Below are 17,142 nucleotides of genomic sequence, written 5' to 3'. Positions count from 1 at the left end.
CGTTACGATACGAACGGGGAAAGGTAAAAAGGAAGACCCTGGCTGAACCACGTCTCTGGTTAGGTTTACTTTACCGATCGGTGTGGATCGAATAGAAGACTATGATTCGATGTCCTTCGAGAGTCTGCTCCGTCTTTATCCCCGTTGATCTTGTAGGAGGAAATTGGAATATCCGTGAAGCATCAAAAGTCTGGGATTCGTTCTAGCGACGCTAGTTGCTCGATAGGAATGGTTGTTGGTGTTGGTTGAGAACCAGGCGATTGGAATGGATTCCTGGATTAGCGACCGCGTATAGGGCTTTTTAAAGGCTCTTTTTCACGTAGTTTTAGTTATACTTGAAAATTGTTCAAATGGTTTTGGCTGACGTAGTAGATATTGCGAATGGAATTGTTAACATGCTGATAATTATTAAAGTAGAAGACGAATCTGAAATATAATATACACCTATGTATCTCGTAAGTGTTCTGACATTTTGATCGATTTATAATATCATCAAAATCGACACTTATAACAACATGAATTAATAGTTAGAAATTACATTTACTACTTCTTAAGTCTAAATTATACACGTGTATTTAAAAATATAGCAATGATATAATTGGTACGAGAAGGACGATGTATGGGAGTTGCTGAGCGTCGTTGTTCGATCACAGGGCGTGCAGGATATGGCTGCAGTTGCTTGGCCGATGCTCCTAATTCCGTCGGTCGCGCGGACGTCAAACAAACAACCGGCAATTAAATGCAAATACGGCTAATGCGTTCTGGGTCGAATGTGCAAGTCACCGGGCTCGTTATGGAGATCCACCCGCGGCCATGTTGTTTCCATTCTCGGCTTGTACGCGTTTACACGGTCCTCCCTGTCTCTTTCTATCGTTCCCTCTTTGTGTTACCGGTCGATATCCAACGCGTTTTAAACCGCACGCACCGGAGATCGAGCAAGTCGAAAAGCAACCAAAGAAAGATGCCGACGTGGATAAAGTGGCACGAACAAATACACGAAAATATCGATCGACGATCCGACGAATTTCAGCCTTCTGACACTCCTTCTCATTCTTCGGACGCATTTTGGACGGAATGTGACTGTGACTGATTCTGATGGAGAACCGAAAGCGAACCTGCCGTCAGGTTAGGTATACATACGTATAGCGACTGCGAAAAGTATTGTCACGTAATCCTTATTTTCTAACGACCACGTTTTCCCACATTTTTCTGGTCATATGAGTGTGCTATTAAGCAATATAGAATTTAATATTGAGTTTGATGATGTCTTTAAATTTTCATTAATATCACAAGCAATTGGTATTTTCCAATAAACGACATATCGATCAAACATATAAATAATACATATTACAAATTACATGTTTAAAAGGTTAATATGGTTATCGTTGCTGCGGTCTCTTTTTTCTGATTTTTATCTCTGCGTCTCAGATCAACTTCCTTTCGTTCGAATATCAAATACAACACAAAACTTTCTTTCGTTTTTGTTCCGGCTTGGAATGAACAAAAGTACATGTGAAATCTTTATTGGCAAAGCTGCGACGATGATATAACTCAAAAATCACGATTTTGAGGAAAAGCTGGGTTAAATGTTTTAAATCGTTGTAATTTTGTATGAACTCTAAGAATTTCTTTTTCGTGGAATATACTTATTCAAATTTCAAGGATGGAAATTCAGTTCTTTCGAAAACATTTTCATCGTGGCCAAATAATCGCCTATGCCAAGAAAAATACCTGAAACAAGACACACCAATTCTTTTTTCGTCTACTAGTTTCCTGGTCTCCCAGAGGCATCCTGAAGATATCGCTTATCATTACGAAGTTGCACGTATTTCGTCGGACGTCTAACGGTGGATCGGTTATATAGAATCCTAACTGAATCTCTTCTCTCGGAGGAGATCTCTTCTCGTTGGCTCCCTTCTCCATTGCTTTCCACGCCACACACCACACATTTGTTCTCTATCTCTCCTTTCCTTTCACCTTATCCCCACTGCTTCGTGTTCTGTTTCTCTTCCTTCCACAAGTTCGTCGTCCTTCTCTCTTCGACGAGTTGTTATATAGGGTGTCCCAGTAAGCATACGATACAATCGACAAGTAGCGATTGTACGAAAAAAAATAAGTCGAATATATCCAATAAAGTTAGTTCGTGTAGTGCTCTGTTTTTGATAAAATCGAATTCGAAAATGTGTTTAGTATATGTACATTTAGTTAATAACGGATTGGACGCGAGTAAACAATCAGTAAAGACTTAACGAGTGAAAAATGCGGAATAAAATTTGTTGGTTAGAGACTTCATTTTCAAGAAAATAAAGTTTAGACGTATTTAAGATTAATTTTAAAATTTCATTTTATCTGAATGCGTTCTACAAAAAATTTTTATTTTATATCTTCAACTTATTTTTTCACGCAGAATCATCCCCTTGCCTAATGTAGCGTAATTATTGGAATATTTTGTATATTGTTTAGATTAATTTAGTTGCTTTATAAAGTACAATTTATTTCTTAAAATTATATAATTATCGTCTTAGATCAATAATCTATTATATTTCTTCAAATTTACATTCAAAAAGTTCAGATAAACACACATTCAAAAATTCTAGATAAATCTTTCGTGATCTAGTTGTATGCGACACCCTGTATATTGTGATGTTTCTATATAGGAGGTTTTGGGTCTTTCTCTGTCTGTCGCGTTTTGCCAGCCCCACCCGTCCCTTCGGGCCACCAATCCTGAGTAAAGTTTGTTACACAACTCGGCGAACTTTCGAAAATGGTCTGCCTCCGCCAAGTAAGCTGTTCTTGGCTCCCTCGTTAGCCAGACTTTCCTCTTTGCCACGAGACTTGCCAGCTATCGCGTCGGACAACGTATAGAACAGTGTTTCCCAACCTTTTTCAGGTCGACACCCTCTTTTCTAATAGCCAAATAACCTACAATCTCTCCCCTATATAGAAGAAAAACATTTTTAATCTTTAGTGTGGAAAGGTGAGTCTTTCGTATCTGATAATTTGATCAGAACTCGTAACACTAGATCTTCATGTGTTTTATTTTCTACTATTTACTATATAGTATATTTGTTAAAAATTTTATGTAGAGAAAAATGTACGAAGACATTATATGAATTTCTTCAGATTTTTTTAAAGACTATCACCCATTGAAAAGCGCATCAGACATGGAAAACACATTTACGTTAATACTATAAATATGTTTATATGGTAAGGATTGATGAGATAAAGGAAAAACGCTAAAAGTAGGTATTTTAGAATATAGTTTCTTGTTTACAAAATTTTTACAAAAATTCATACAAACACCAACTCAATAGTTATATTAAAACAGAAAGAAACTAAATTAACATCAACCTCAAATACAAAGGAGCGCCGTAACAACCGAGCAAAAAGCTTTATGCGCTGTGCCAATCTGTGTTAATTGCAGATTTCGTGGCGTGGGATGCCCAACGACTTCTGTATATGACAATCTTCCATGCTGCGAAAACGATTTTGCCTTATAACAAAGAGCAAAAGCCAGCCCCGTTGTATACAAAGAAATCCTAGTTTAGTCAGAATTCATCAAGATAATTCACCATCGCTTATCATTAACTGGTTCCACGACCGATGTCCATTACCATAAATATCAGATATGTAGATACGTTAAAACACGTTCGTAGTTGGTTTCGTGCTCGACACATTATGGAAATTGCGTTTCACTGCACTACGTGAATTTTATCGATCTTTTTGCGTGATACTTTCTGATTTTTGACTTTACTTATTAAGGCGTCCTTTTATTTTAAATGAAGCAAAGTGATATAATTACATGTATAACCGAAAGATTGGTATCTCGAGAGTGATTAAAACGATCCCTTTTAAAAATGATTGCGATAAAGACGATTGTTTTTATGGGAGAATGCACTTGTTATAATGCACTCTTGAGAATGGTGTCGCACCTTGCGGATGTATGTTCCGCCATCTGTTGGTCAGGTATGATTGTAGTTAATGAAGATTAATAATAAAATCATTTATCAGCAATTAAATACATAGCATACTAATGCATAACATAAAATTTGTATCAAATATATTAATGTAGAAAGAAAAACAAAATTATTATCTATATATTTTATAAGATCAAATCAAAGAAATCCACGTGAATAAATATATGATTCGAGGAAAAAAATAATTTTTATCCATATATTTCATAAAAAAATTAAATATATTCTCAAAACTGCACTAATGTGAATCTACAGAATTTTTATGAAAGGTTGCGAATATCTAATAAGTTGTGCAAAATGAAAAGATAAAATAAGTATCTGTATTACCGAATGATGATAAGATAGTTTCCCGCAAGAAATTCTCCTAATCATCTGTGCTCCCACCACAGATCTATCATTTAGGGTAGCAAAATATCAAAATCTATGAAAACAAAAGAAGTGAAGAGATTCTCTTTACTTACATATGATTACATGTAAGCCATAGTTGTGTTTATATTTGTTATAAATAAAGTAAAATTTACCCTTGCACGACACGTCTCATTGTAGGGGCTATTCAATATATTTATGTACCTATGTTTCATTCTTTAATATTTAATGCTTCATTAATTATGTAGTAATTATCTATATTATCGACAGTGTATTTGCTTTTTTAAATCTTTATACTGTTTGCTGAGTAGATACATACATCTATTTACTTTGTTTGGCTATACATTACTTTGTTCTACTGTCAGAGGTCTATTCAATCGTTTACTACACATAGTATAAATCAGTATTTAATCAATCCTGCGACATAATTACACTGCGATATAATTACAGATACACTCACAAAAATAAAGTAACACATTGAATATTTTGTTTAAAAGAATCTAAATATATCCGACAAAAAATAAAAAAACAGAACTTTTTTGCTTTCGTGGAAAAAGACAAATCTGGACTAGGATCGTTTTTGTTATGATTATAAACCCTTCAATTGCATGCAGTCTGTCGCTTCCTCGCTTATTTATCTACTCATGTACTGCGCGAAATAATAAATTTTTGCCCCGTCTTCTTTCTCACCACTGACCAGATGTCAACTGTCGTTAATTTACAGCTGTATAATACTGTCAAATTCGTAGATTTATCGCCATCCAGCTCGTAAATTCCGCTCTGAAAGATTATGTGGACTTATCTTTCTGCCGTGGTATAAAATTATAGAGAATTCACAGCTGTTGAATTCTCTATAATTCTTGGGATTAAATGCAAAATAAAGGCGCTGAATGTTTCCTTTATATGGCAAACACTTACAAAACCGTGTAATCAAAATTGTATCTATTAAGTGTCTTACAAATGAATATAAAGCAACAAAAAATAGAATTAACGATGAAACAAAATCTTTATTTGTTGATATCTTTATTAAACCCTTAATTTTTTATCCAATTTTGAAGTTGATATAATAACTGATCTAAGACTTTTAAAAGAAAATTGTCATTTTGCTGATTAAAATTTGCATACGTGATCACCCTGTATTTATCTTAAATCATACCATACTAAATTTATCATACAAGGTCGATATATAAATGGAACGAGTGGTATGGTATATATGTATAAATAGAATATTTTATCATATAAGTGGAATTAGTTTTTATAACAAATATTTAGCTCGTACAATACTTGTATCTTCCTAATTTATACAACACAATAAACTATCAACAAGTAACGAAGCTTATGCTGTAAAAGAACGTCCCGTATAAGGCTCATAAAGTTCGAAATAACCAGGAAGGAATTCATTAGGAGAAGATTGAAAAGAATAACGGAAGTTGGAATGTATTGGACCATAAGAAGTGATTTCGGAGATAGCAAACAACGATACGCGTCGTGGAAGATAGTAATATACGGTCTGTCGATACGTCGATCGAGATAACCGGATACCCGATAAATTTGGCGACGATAATTCGCGTATCTCTACTTTTATCAGTTTCGATGTCGTACCGTAAGCGGATATCGTAAATTCGTGAAGGTAAATCCCGTTTGCTTGTGTGCCACCATTTTATCACGCTTTCACTTTAATTATACCAACCACTACAGTTTCGCGTTCATCTTCCTCCATTTCCGCACAATCGATCAAACAAAGAAGAAATCGGAAGAATTTATAGAAAATTATTTATCAGTTGCACAGCATTAAGACAAGTTATTTATTAACAGTTAATACAGAAGGTTAAGAATGCAAATAGAAATGCATACGTGCGTTCCATAACCTCAACCACTCTGAATACATAATCAGATGGCACCATGCCCGATCGATCATTGGGAATTTTTATTTGTTTACACGAAATATTTCGTTCGATATTCGTTAGCGTCCCACGGTTGAAAAATACGCTACCGTATGAGCAAAAATCCATTCCGTTGACTGTGTCACAATTAATATAGCACCGATGGTGTACGTATGCGATATACAATTTTAAATAGTGTATTCGACACTGTGTCACAGCAAGCATTTCGATGATTAATACGCTCGGAAATTTCGAATCAATGACAAAACACCGGCGACACCCAGCAGACGGTGAATCATGACGGTGTGCACGATTCGATAAATCACAGCTCTACTCTCGCGCTATAATCCACGATTTTTTCAACAGCTTCTTCGTATACTGAAAAACGTAAAGAAACACAATGTCCTAATCGCCTGTTTCAATTACGATGATGTGCTTGGAATATTTCAGCTTTTTACGAGCAACTGTGAAAATTAATTCTATAATCGAAAGTCGAAACGAATATCCATGATAACTCTGTTGTGTGCTTTAGATTATCTTCGATCGAATGGTATTCTTTTATATTTTTGGAAAATTTGTTTAAACGTTTAGGTTTTCCAGGAAAAATACAAATTCACTTTGAACAAAATTCATGAATGAAATTTCGTTTAGGACGTAAATGGTGAAACGGACCAGTTGAATCAGCATTATCTGGTAGTTTGGAAAATTCGTAGTGAAAGTTAAGAAAGATTTAGCAAGAATTAAACTTTTTGCCGTCTATAATTTCATGCGTCTCTTTTTTGAAAAACCGTTCATGCTTTTTGGTAATGAATTCCTTCGAATACCTTCTAGAGTATTTTATTCTTTCATCTATGTGTTTGGAATAAGTTTCGTAAACACCACGACAGATAATAATAAGAGCCACACTATATTTGGTGAATGAGACAGGCAGAGACGAACACTAGTCACGATTCAAAATTTCTTGGATATACGAGATTCAACATTCTATCACAAAAAAAAAGAATAAATCTGTTTTATTAACGAATTTTTGACATCTATCTACCTAATTATAAGAGTATTTGTCCAGACGTTGGATTATTTGTTTGAGATTTATAATAAAAAGTCACGAACTTTTCGAACAATTTAATATCTGAATAATTAAAAACGTATGCGTCAATAACCAAAGGATATTAAAAGTAAAAAATTAGGAGAGAATTAAAAGCACGAGTAGTAATAAAAGATAAAGATATCAATCATTAAAAGGAAACATTCAAAGTCTATAAAATACAATGAGATAGATTCTCGAAGCATCATAAAGGTTACCGTTAGACTGTGTCGGTAACGTGTATATTCCATTTCACTGTTTATTCTTTAACGTTTCATTAAGTGTAATGGCTTGCTTTCCATTACCAGCAAATGTACTTTCAGTCTCGTGGTCGGTTTGCCTGTTATCCGTGCACTTGGTAGTAATTGCTGGTGAGCCTAGCGAATGCACTTACCTTAAATGACGATCAGAAGATACAAAACGGCACTGTTTGCCTGGCTTTAACGTGTTCCGTATTCAGGAGAAAAAAAACAAGCATTTTAACAAAACTTTAGATCCACGAGAAAAGAAATTAGGAAAATTAGAATATTTAATCAGTTATTATACAACACATTAATAAAAAAATTCCCTTCCAATCTTGCTAAATATACAATAAAATTTGACGTCATCGAGGAACGTTACGAATTTTCTGATAAATTATTATTCCGATAAATTATTTCCGAAGCATGAAGGTAAAAATATTCAATAATCATTACTCAATAATGATATCTTAGTGGGAACACGAACTCAAAATATATTTAAACGCCTGAGTATGTGTATGTATATAGATATATGTATATGTATATGTATATATGTATATATTTATAATCGCGTTCATCATAAAAGTACAATAATAGCTTTATATCAAATCACGAGGAGAAATTCAATATTCACACGGTAGGCGCGGACAATTAGCTCTTAAAGGTACCGATTTACCGAGGACTCTTTTCGTATGTTCTTTTTGCATATTTTCTCTCTTCCTCACTCTCTTTCACACTCTCGTGCTCTCTTTTTCTTTTTATTAAAAAAAAAAGCTTTTTTGTGTGTGATACATCAACGAGTATGGTCTCTTTTCCTTATCATTCTTCCTTTCTCACTCTTCCACTCTCTTTTTTTATTGCAATAACGAATAAAACAAACGATGCTAGAGCAACGCGGAAAATGTATAGTAGAATACTATATAAACAAAGAAAAAATACATAGACAATGCAGCAATAACAACAGTTACAAAAGAAACGCAATTGGCTGTTTCGTTCACGACGGAATGACTGATACACATGCTGGATCACAAAGAAATCTGAGTTCACATACTTCTGACACAGGATGTCAAGTCTGTTCATTGCACGAGAACAAAGTCATGTAAACCCTTCTTTTTTCTTATACAGAGAAATAAATTCCCTTATTCTTCTGTTTCATTCATAATTTTTCCTATTTACTTTTTTCGCCTCCCCCTTTTGGTCAACCTGCTATCCTTCAACTTTCATACTTACATTATCCAATGAAACATTTTCTCGTAACCTATTTTAATCTGTTAACCGGGTCATATCCATAATCTTAAAGTTAGAAGTTAATAAAAATTTTCAAATAGCTTGATTTTAATCTTCAGTGGCTATCGTAAGTGAAACTTCAAACTGTGTAAATACTATTACAATGTTATTATTTGTAATCACTGTGAACAACCATTTTTTTACTCTTTGCCTAATATTTAATTCTGTTAAATTCAACTTTATTGACTTTTTAATCCAGGAGAAATATGCTGCAAATAACTTTCTGCGAATATCTATGATAGCCTTCAAAGATTGATTATCTCAAATATAGATATACAATCTATTTTCAATGGAAGTGAAATACGGTATTAAAATATATTCATTCAAATAAGGAGATCGTTGTCTTCGAGGTTAGGAATCTAAGTGATCTCGGTTAACAGGTTAAGATGCTTAGGATTACATTTATCTGCTAATTGAAATCAATACGCAGTGCCCTTCACCATGTAACATGAAAAATCATCAGAAATATTACAAGAACAGAATAAAAACAAAAAAGTTATACCAGTGAGACTCGTAAAAATATTCGTAATTAAATACAAGAACGAGTCAGTTGCACAGTATACGCACCGTATTCATCTTCGATAGCTTGTTTAAGTACGATACTTGTTCGATTTCGATTCACAAGCTTATTTCCACCTAGGTGCGACGTGACGGTCAGGATAGTAGGCACTAAAAAAGGGCAGACGAAACGGTGCTGTGTCAAGGGCGTTGTAAATCAGGCACTTCATAATGTCCGTCGCCCTTTTCGTGTCGTTCGTCTACGAACCATTGAGTACTTTCGGCTTTTTAAAAAGTTAATTCGCCGTTTATACACTCGTGGCGCTCTTGTGCACTCGACAAAATCAGCGATGCGCCTGACCGTTCAAAAAAATATACCTAAACACCTTGTTCACCGCCATTCACACAACCGCACTGTCAATTTTATTATATAGCGAACAACAGTCACACTTTCTTCGTACAGTGTGCCAAAAAAAAAAAAGTGAAATGTGTCTTTACTATCACGTTTCGAACGAATTTCTCTTGTCCCTTTCGTCATTCTTCTGCCATTTTGTCCATTCGAATTTTTATACTCTTCCATTTTTTTCTCTTTATCACTCGTTTCTTCTCCTCTTCCTTCGATACATATTACATTATTTTGTTCTTGTTACTTTGTTGCATATTTCTTTTGCCTCGGATCACTTCGAACGATTTTAACACGCAGTTCTTTTGAATCTTAATCGTCACAGATTTCTAATAACCAACACGTAAGTAAGTTATTGGTTTATTTGTGATCTTGAGACTGAATGACCTTCTTCCAATAGGTCGTGATGGCTGGTTTGGTTGGATCGGTGAGGTTAGTTGGATTTAGGTCATTAGCTCTGTCGTGTCGTCCGCGTATACATCGTCCGGAGGTTCCACCCTCACAGCTAGCTGCGTGTAACCCTTGTTCGTTTCTCTCCTTCCTGACATTGCCTGCAAATTGAAGAGCATAGCTAAAATTTCGGTTCTCTGATGGCAAAACGGATAATAATATTTTAAATGTAAGATTGAAATTGTTTGTTAATTTGTTTGTTTTCGATTTTTGTCTGTTCTCCAACACAATAAGAGTTGGTTTTATAACGTATTTTTAAGAACTATAAAATAGCATATGATTAATACTTTGGATGCTTTTCGAAAATTGATTGGTTTGAAAGATCGATTTAATGAAAAGGTATTTAGTCACGAATTAAGAATGAAAATAATATAATAGATAGATTGATTGTATAAAGAGATAAATTTGAACTTTCACATAACATAAATTAGATACATACCTGAAGAGCGATGAATATGGTAGCGAACAGAGCAACAGATATGAGACAAATGGCGACAGCTATAGTCGTAGTCGCTGTTATCGCCAGCGAAGCCGAATCGTTTTTATCGGTCGTTCCTTCGTAGTTTGCATACACTTCAGAAATAGCTGTGTCAGCCGAGGCAAATTCTGTTCCTGGCACTCTTCTTTTACCAGCTGGTGAGCTGTTCCTGCAGCCACCTGTATTAACGTTTAGAAAAACATTGGTTAACCGATTAACGCTGATTAATTCCATATTGAGCGAAATAAAATTCTATAAGACAATTCAGAATTGAATTTGATTTTTTAATAATTCCTTATCACAATTGTACTAGGCTATTATTAATATTTAAATGCGTACATTCATGGAATTTTTTCTGATTTTGAAATTATATTCGTGAATTTAAATCTTAGAAAATTTATGTTCTCAAGTTATTTAATATTCCTCAGTCCAATAATGACTAATTTCCCTTACCAGTTTCCGGATCACAAAGACAGCACTCTTCAGCCAGCGCCCCCTTCTCGTTACCCGTGCAGCAAGGAACGCACTGACTATTCAACTTATCCAGATGCAATGGTGGCGAACAGGCTGCGCAACTAAATTTTCCTGGACCAGTACATCTTCGACAATCGGAATGGCAATTTTTACAGAGTTGCGTCAGGGGATCGTAGTATTGCGCTCCAAGACATTCCATACAGAGGCCACCCTCTAGCATCGAATGGGGTGGGCAAGAAGTACATTCCATCGGCCCTTCTCCTGCAATGCATTCACGCGTTAATCTTTCTTTCACACAGACACATTTATATGAGATATACTACTGTTCATAAATATGCAGACATTTTCACTGATTTATAATAATACATAGTACACGTACATTGGTAAAGTATATGAATTAGTGAGAAATGAATGGCTAAAGATAATATCCAACTATAGAATACAGTATTTATATAACAATTAACAATTTTTAACTTATAAAAACTTCTTAAAAAATTCACTTTTAAGTGCAGTTTAAAAATTACGATAAAAAGTGATATACTTTTCTTAATTTTTGCTTTTTATCAATTTTCATGAAAATTTACATATATAAATTTCAATTGTTTAATGCACAAAATTAACCGTGATACTATATCTCATGAGAATTTTTTTGTCATGTTTGAAAAAACCGAAACACGCTGGTATTTCTCTTATATACCTTTGCAGGTACGACAGTAATGGTGACACTTCTGGCAGCCGAAGTTAGATTTGAAGAATCCTTCGGGACACTCCGGATGACACTCGCCCGCTGCTAGTTGCCAACCACGAGGGCAGGTCACGCATTGATCTCTTCTGGGTCCGGAACACGTTTTGCACGACAGGTAACATTTCGCGCACTGACCTCGATCGCTGTAATATCTGCGTTGAAACAAGATTTTTCGTTTCATGCATTTATCGACGTTCGTGTTATATAAGATCGTGGAAGTTTTTAGAATTTTAGATTTCTCTGTAAGGAAGGGGTTGAAATATTTCAAGTTCTATAATAATTGAGTAAAAACATTTTAGGTTGGATAGAAGATCATCTCTCAGTTGCTAATTCCTTATCCAAAAACTATTATATAACAAAATAAAAACTCAACGAATAGACAAGAAACGAAAGGTAAAAGAAAAAAAGGAAAAATATTTGATTTTTCTAAAGCAAACTTACCCCTGAGCACAAGAGGACCTGCACTCTCCACTCTGGAGTTGCAATCCGTCTTGACAGGCAGTGCAGTTCAGTCGAGACACGCACGTTTTGCAAGTATGCAAACAAGGTACGCAGACGGGTCTAGAGGGCTGCGCCATTGAATAATAACCATCGTCGCACTGATACACACAGCGTTTCCCTTGAAGGAGCAGAGATGTTTGACAGGAGACGCAATGATCTTCACCAGGTCCAGCGCAAGTTTTACACGAAGTATGGCATTGCTTGCAGTGGCCATTTTCGTAATATTCCGATATATCGCAACGATCACGATGTTCAGGAGCGCAGAGACTTTCTTCGTTCAAGCTCCAGCCTTCATCGCAGCTTGTGCAGGTTGACATGGAGCAGGTAGCACATCCGGGTGGACATGGAACGCATTCGCGACGCTTTTTGTCCGCTCCATAACCCGCTGGACAAGACGCTCGACATGATCCTGGGATTTATAAAATTCATTTTAAATTAAAACTTAAATTAAATTGTACCGTTGAGTTATGGCTGACTATAATATTAGGTATAATAATAAATTCATTCAAATTCTTTTAAAAGAGCACGTAAAGTGTTTATTGCTTTCATAAAAAATCTATTCATCTTATTTTATGGTTCAATAATACCAGTAAAAAGTTAAGGGTTGATTTAATACTTAATTGTGGTTTGATTAATTTATCGAGATGAAAGATACCATTTTTTACATCCAATTTTGTTGTCAATTTTTATTTAGACCAATTAGTTATTAGAAAACATAACAACAAATTCCACCACGACTACTCTTTATTTTTATTCCATTCAAACAGAATAGCTAATGAAGAATGAATCGATGAAACTTAAAAGCATGATTTATTCGAAACACTGAGCCTCTTACGGATACCTAGCTACCAAGAGAAATAGGTTTCTAGGTTATCGGTTGCACCCGAGTGTCGTTTTTAAGGATTAACGTCCGGACGACTACGTACCGTTCAGAGAAAACAATCCGGGTCGACAGGAGATGCATTGGTTCTCCGCGGTGCCATTGCAAGTTTCACACGTGGAATGACACGGTGCACAGTTGTAATCTTGTGTTTCGTAGGTGTACAGGGGACAGGCTGCATAACACTTGTTTTCGTACATAACAAGGTGATGCTCGCAACTGGTGCATTTGTCCGGTCTGTCTTGGCAACTGGCGCAATTCGCCTCGCAGGGTACGCATGTACTGTTCTCTGTATCTGGAAATATCCGATCACTATTCATTTAGATCGTTTTTGTTATAACTTTTTGTCATTTAATATATTTGTTGCGAGTAACGCACATGGTGCTTCCATTCAAGCTTTTATATTTCCTGTCAATGCATAAACAGCGTCTACAGTCTATTGATTAGATCTTCTAAGTAGAATAATTTTACTTTAATAGATTATATGCATCAAATCTTTTGTAGTCCATCCGAATCAATTTTAATCAACAAAGAAAAAAAAGAGGAGGAAGAAATGAATCAAATTAATTTTAATTCAAATTCAACGGAAATTATTCTTTATAATACTTTAGTATTTATGAGATCTTTCACTTTATCTTCTATTTCTGTTACTAATTTTAATTCGAGAAAATTTAGAAACAATTCAAAAAGTTAGTTTCAATTGAATAAACTGAAACTATTTTACTAAATATTCTACTTTAGTTATTATTTTACTTTACCAAATCGGTTTTATTTCACTGAAAGTACACTTACTCTCGTAATATCCTTCTGGACATTGCTGGAGACACACTGCTAGATCAGTAACTCGTAGGTGAGCAGGTGCGCAGGAGAGACAAGAATCCTGGCCAGCCCCAGCACAGATTTCGCAGGATTCATGGCAAGGCCAACAGACGCCACCTTGATTTGGAAAACTTCTCGGCGGACATCGACTCACGCACGTACTGTAATAACGATTTTTGAAAACAAAAATTCTCTCTAATTACCACCTTACCGTCCTAAATGTTTTCATCTCTTCTTCTAAGTCGTATTCGAAGGCTAAGTAAGCATACCTGTTAATTACACACTTTATTCGATTTGCCAAAGGTACAGGTAAATCTTCCTTGTAAAAAAGCAAACAAACGGTGTTTGAAAATTAGATATGCAATGCAAATATAAAGAAGTTAATACTGTTTCTACAAAATGCAGATGTACGAAGAGGTAATATAGGAAAAGTAAAAAAATTTTAACAACGTTGTATGTGTGCATTGTTTCATTTCTAGCGTGCAGTTTTAAAAGTTCCTCTTTAACATCTTATTTTTAGAACGGTGTAATTTAGAAAAATTGCAGATTTTTACCGCTGCCTTTTTACGAAAGATACTTTTGCTTCTAATTGGAACGGCGAAACCCTTTGTCCGAAGTTTTTCAGCAGGACAAACGCGGAAAGATGTATGTAAAGTATAGAAAGAGGAAAATATCGAGCGTTATAATTGTAGCACATGTAAAAATTCCTCTCGGCCAGCGACAGAACATTTTGCACAGAATACGTCGGAAATTAAACCTGTTTTGTATGACGTATTATTTTCAGTTATATATTTTTAAAAAATTTATGTGATATTTGAAATGTTTTTAATCATTAAACAAATAAATCTGAATATATTATTTTCAATTATTTATTTGAAAACATGTATATGAAACTTAAAATATATCTACTAAAAAATAAAAATAAATTTGAATTTAACCTTTCCACGTTCGTTATTTTATTTGCTGTTAACTAATTTAAAACGTTGCTTTAAAATGTCATCAGATAAAATTATTTTAATAACCTTGCAGGTCATTTCTTCGGTGTAGATCTGATGCTACTTCAACAAATGTCGGCACAAAGTGCAATGCTCAATTACAATGCGATCCACCCGAAAAACCATAAATATGTACCTATGTTACCTAATAATCATCGTGGAAGCTTAAAATCTCAAATAATAATCCTTAAATTCTCTAATAACTTCCTACAACATTTAAAGTTTATATTATCTTCTATCTTTATCTGTTAATACTTATAAACAAAAGATGTATTTGTATTAAAATGAGTCTATTACAATAAATAGCATGCAAAAAAAAGCAAGTAACAAAAACACAAAGAACTCGCTTACTTGTCCAACCGGTAATTCTTGCAAGCAATGCACTGCGTGGGTCCTTTTCCATAACATCCCTGAGAATCACATTGAGGATCACAGTCATGAAGAATCTTTCTAGTAGTGTCCAGCGAGTCATCTCCGACTTGAGACGAAGACGATGGCGAATCGAAAGAAGATGACGTATCTCCAGGAAGCCGATTGGTCAGGATTGGCGCTGAAGAACCATCTAAAGTTGCCACTGATGCCTGGACATTGGATGCAGCTCCGACATAGGGGTAGCCCTGGTAGCCCTGAAAGGTAGAGGAAGGAAAGAAGTCGACGTCGCCGCGATGGCCCAGCGCTAGCGGATCATCGTCTACAGGAAATGGATAATGCGCGGAGGCGTACGAAGAATGCGCTTGTACCGGGTTAAATTGTCGTGTCCGTATCCTGATCGGGTTGGTCGCGGTTCCGTAGAAGATCAACTGCCACTTCTTCAGGATCCCTGTAACAGTAAAGATTATAATTATAATATTCAATAATAAAGTCGATTTTTGTCAAGATTGCAGATTAGAAAAATTTAATTTTGTTATGTATGGTATTGCAAATCTGAATAATCAAGTATGGTTATTAATAGTATTTTTCATTTCCATATCCTTCTCTCGTTAAAAAAATATTTCCGTTAAAAAATTTTTCCACTAGTTGGATATATCTATCCTTAGATCTAATTGTCCGATGATAGCATGAGTGACGCGATTCCTGAAAAAATAAACATTAAATTAAATAAAAGAATATCTTCTGCTTATCGTAACTCTTTGATAAGAACAGTTGCCATCTGTTAAATATTTTATAATAAAATATAATGTGATAAAGAACGTTTAGTAAAAAAAAGTTACACTAATATTCATAGTGTTTAAATTTTAAACTTCCTTTTATAATTATTAACTGTATTTTTTTATAAAACTATATGTTTAACGTTTATTGTTATAAAAAGTTTAATATATTCTTCATTATATTTTAATTTCAATATATTTTCGAAATTATGAATATATGATAAAATATAATTAGATAATATGGCAAAAGATGAAATTATAATTTATAGAAATTGAAATGCATGATTAGACAAGAATTCTTGTTTTAATTTATATCGACATTTTAACCCTCCAAATGAGAATCTTGTTCAAACATATGGATCAAGTGATGAAATCATCAAACCTATAAACAACAATTTATGATATAAATTCGCATAGCACTTTAATTTTGAAGCGATACGGTTACTTGCCTGGAGAATTTACGTGCCGATTTCCTGCATTAATGATCTGTAGGGTCCATCGGCCGTCCGCCTTCTCACTCCAGAAATGCACGCTGAGGAAAGGCCAGTCATCGAAGCTGGAACTAAGAACATCTCGTGGTCTCTCAAACAATAATGTCGACGTAGTACCCATTGGAGAGGTCAGCAGTAATCTCAAATTTCCACGTGGGAAGAACCTTAAAGACACCTGGTCGAAAATTATTAGATATCGTTATCTTTCCAAAGTACTAAAGTATAAAATACAGTATAAATACCGTTAATCCTATGTAAATCCTTTGCATTACATTTATGCTTTACATTTAGAAAGAAATCAAACATATATATATCCAATTATATGTACATGTATATAAGAATGTTCATCTGAAATAACTCATTACGTGTTGAATTTAACAAAATAATGTTTGAAATAAAATTTGTTGTATTCGAGGCGCCTGATCAA

The 17,142-nt window shown here is 34.6% G+C and overlaps 1 protein-coding gene across 3 annotated transcripts in view; it reads right to left on the bottom strand.

Moving 5' to 3' along the window:
• Nucleotides 1–8,014: 8,014 nt before the first annotated feature.
• LOC117207548 (furin-like protease 2) overlaps nucleotides 8,015–17,142 on the bottom strand; it is a 422,104-nt gene continuing 412,976 nt past the window's right edge. For 2 of the 3 annotated variants that reach the window (XM_033447856.1, XM_033447858.1), the window contains 9 exons: nucleotides 16,674–16,890; nucleotides 15,428–15,896; nucleotides 14,055–14,242; nucleotides 13,309–13,557; nucleotides 12,323–12,791; nucleotides 11,834–12,033; nucleotides 11,116–11,397; nucleotides 10,624–10,841; nucleotides 8,015–10,285 (listed from right to left, as the gene is read on the bottom strand). In XM_033447856.1, the coding sequence (XP_033303747.1) occupies nucleotides 10,178–10,285; nucleotides 10,624–10,841; nucleotides 11,116–11,397; nucleotides 11,834–12,033; nucleotides 12,323–12,791; nucleotides 13,309–13,557; nucleotides 14,055–14,242; nucleotides 15,428–15,896; nucleotides 16,674–16,890 (2,400 nt within the window). In that variant the 3' untranslated portion in view covers nucleotides 8,015–10,177. The remainder of the gene's footprint in view (nucleotides 10,286–10,623; nucleotides 10,842–11,115; nucleotides 11,398–11,833; nucleotides 12,034–12,322; nucleotides 12,792–13,308; nucleotides 13,558–14,054; nucleotides 14,243–15,427; nucleotides 15,897–16,673; nucleotides 16,891–17,142) is intronic. The other variant, XM_033447857.1, reaches the window with a different exon arrangement.

The sequence above is a fragment of the Bombus bifarius genome, unplaced genomic scaffold (assembly GCF_011952205.1).
Source record: "Bombus bifarius isolate JDL3187 unplaced genomic scaffold, Bbif_JDL3187 scf7180000008038, whole genome shotgun sequence".
NCBI lineage: Eukaryota > Metazoa > Arthropoda > Insecta > Hymenoptera > Apidae > Bombus > Bombus bifarius.
Note: the sequence above shows the minus strand (reverse complement) of the source record. Positions and strands in the feature narration are given on the sequence as shown.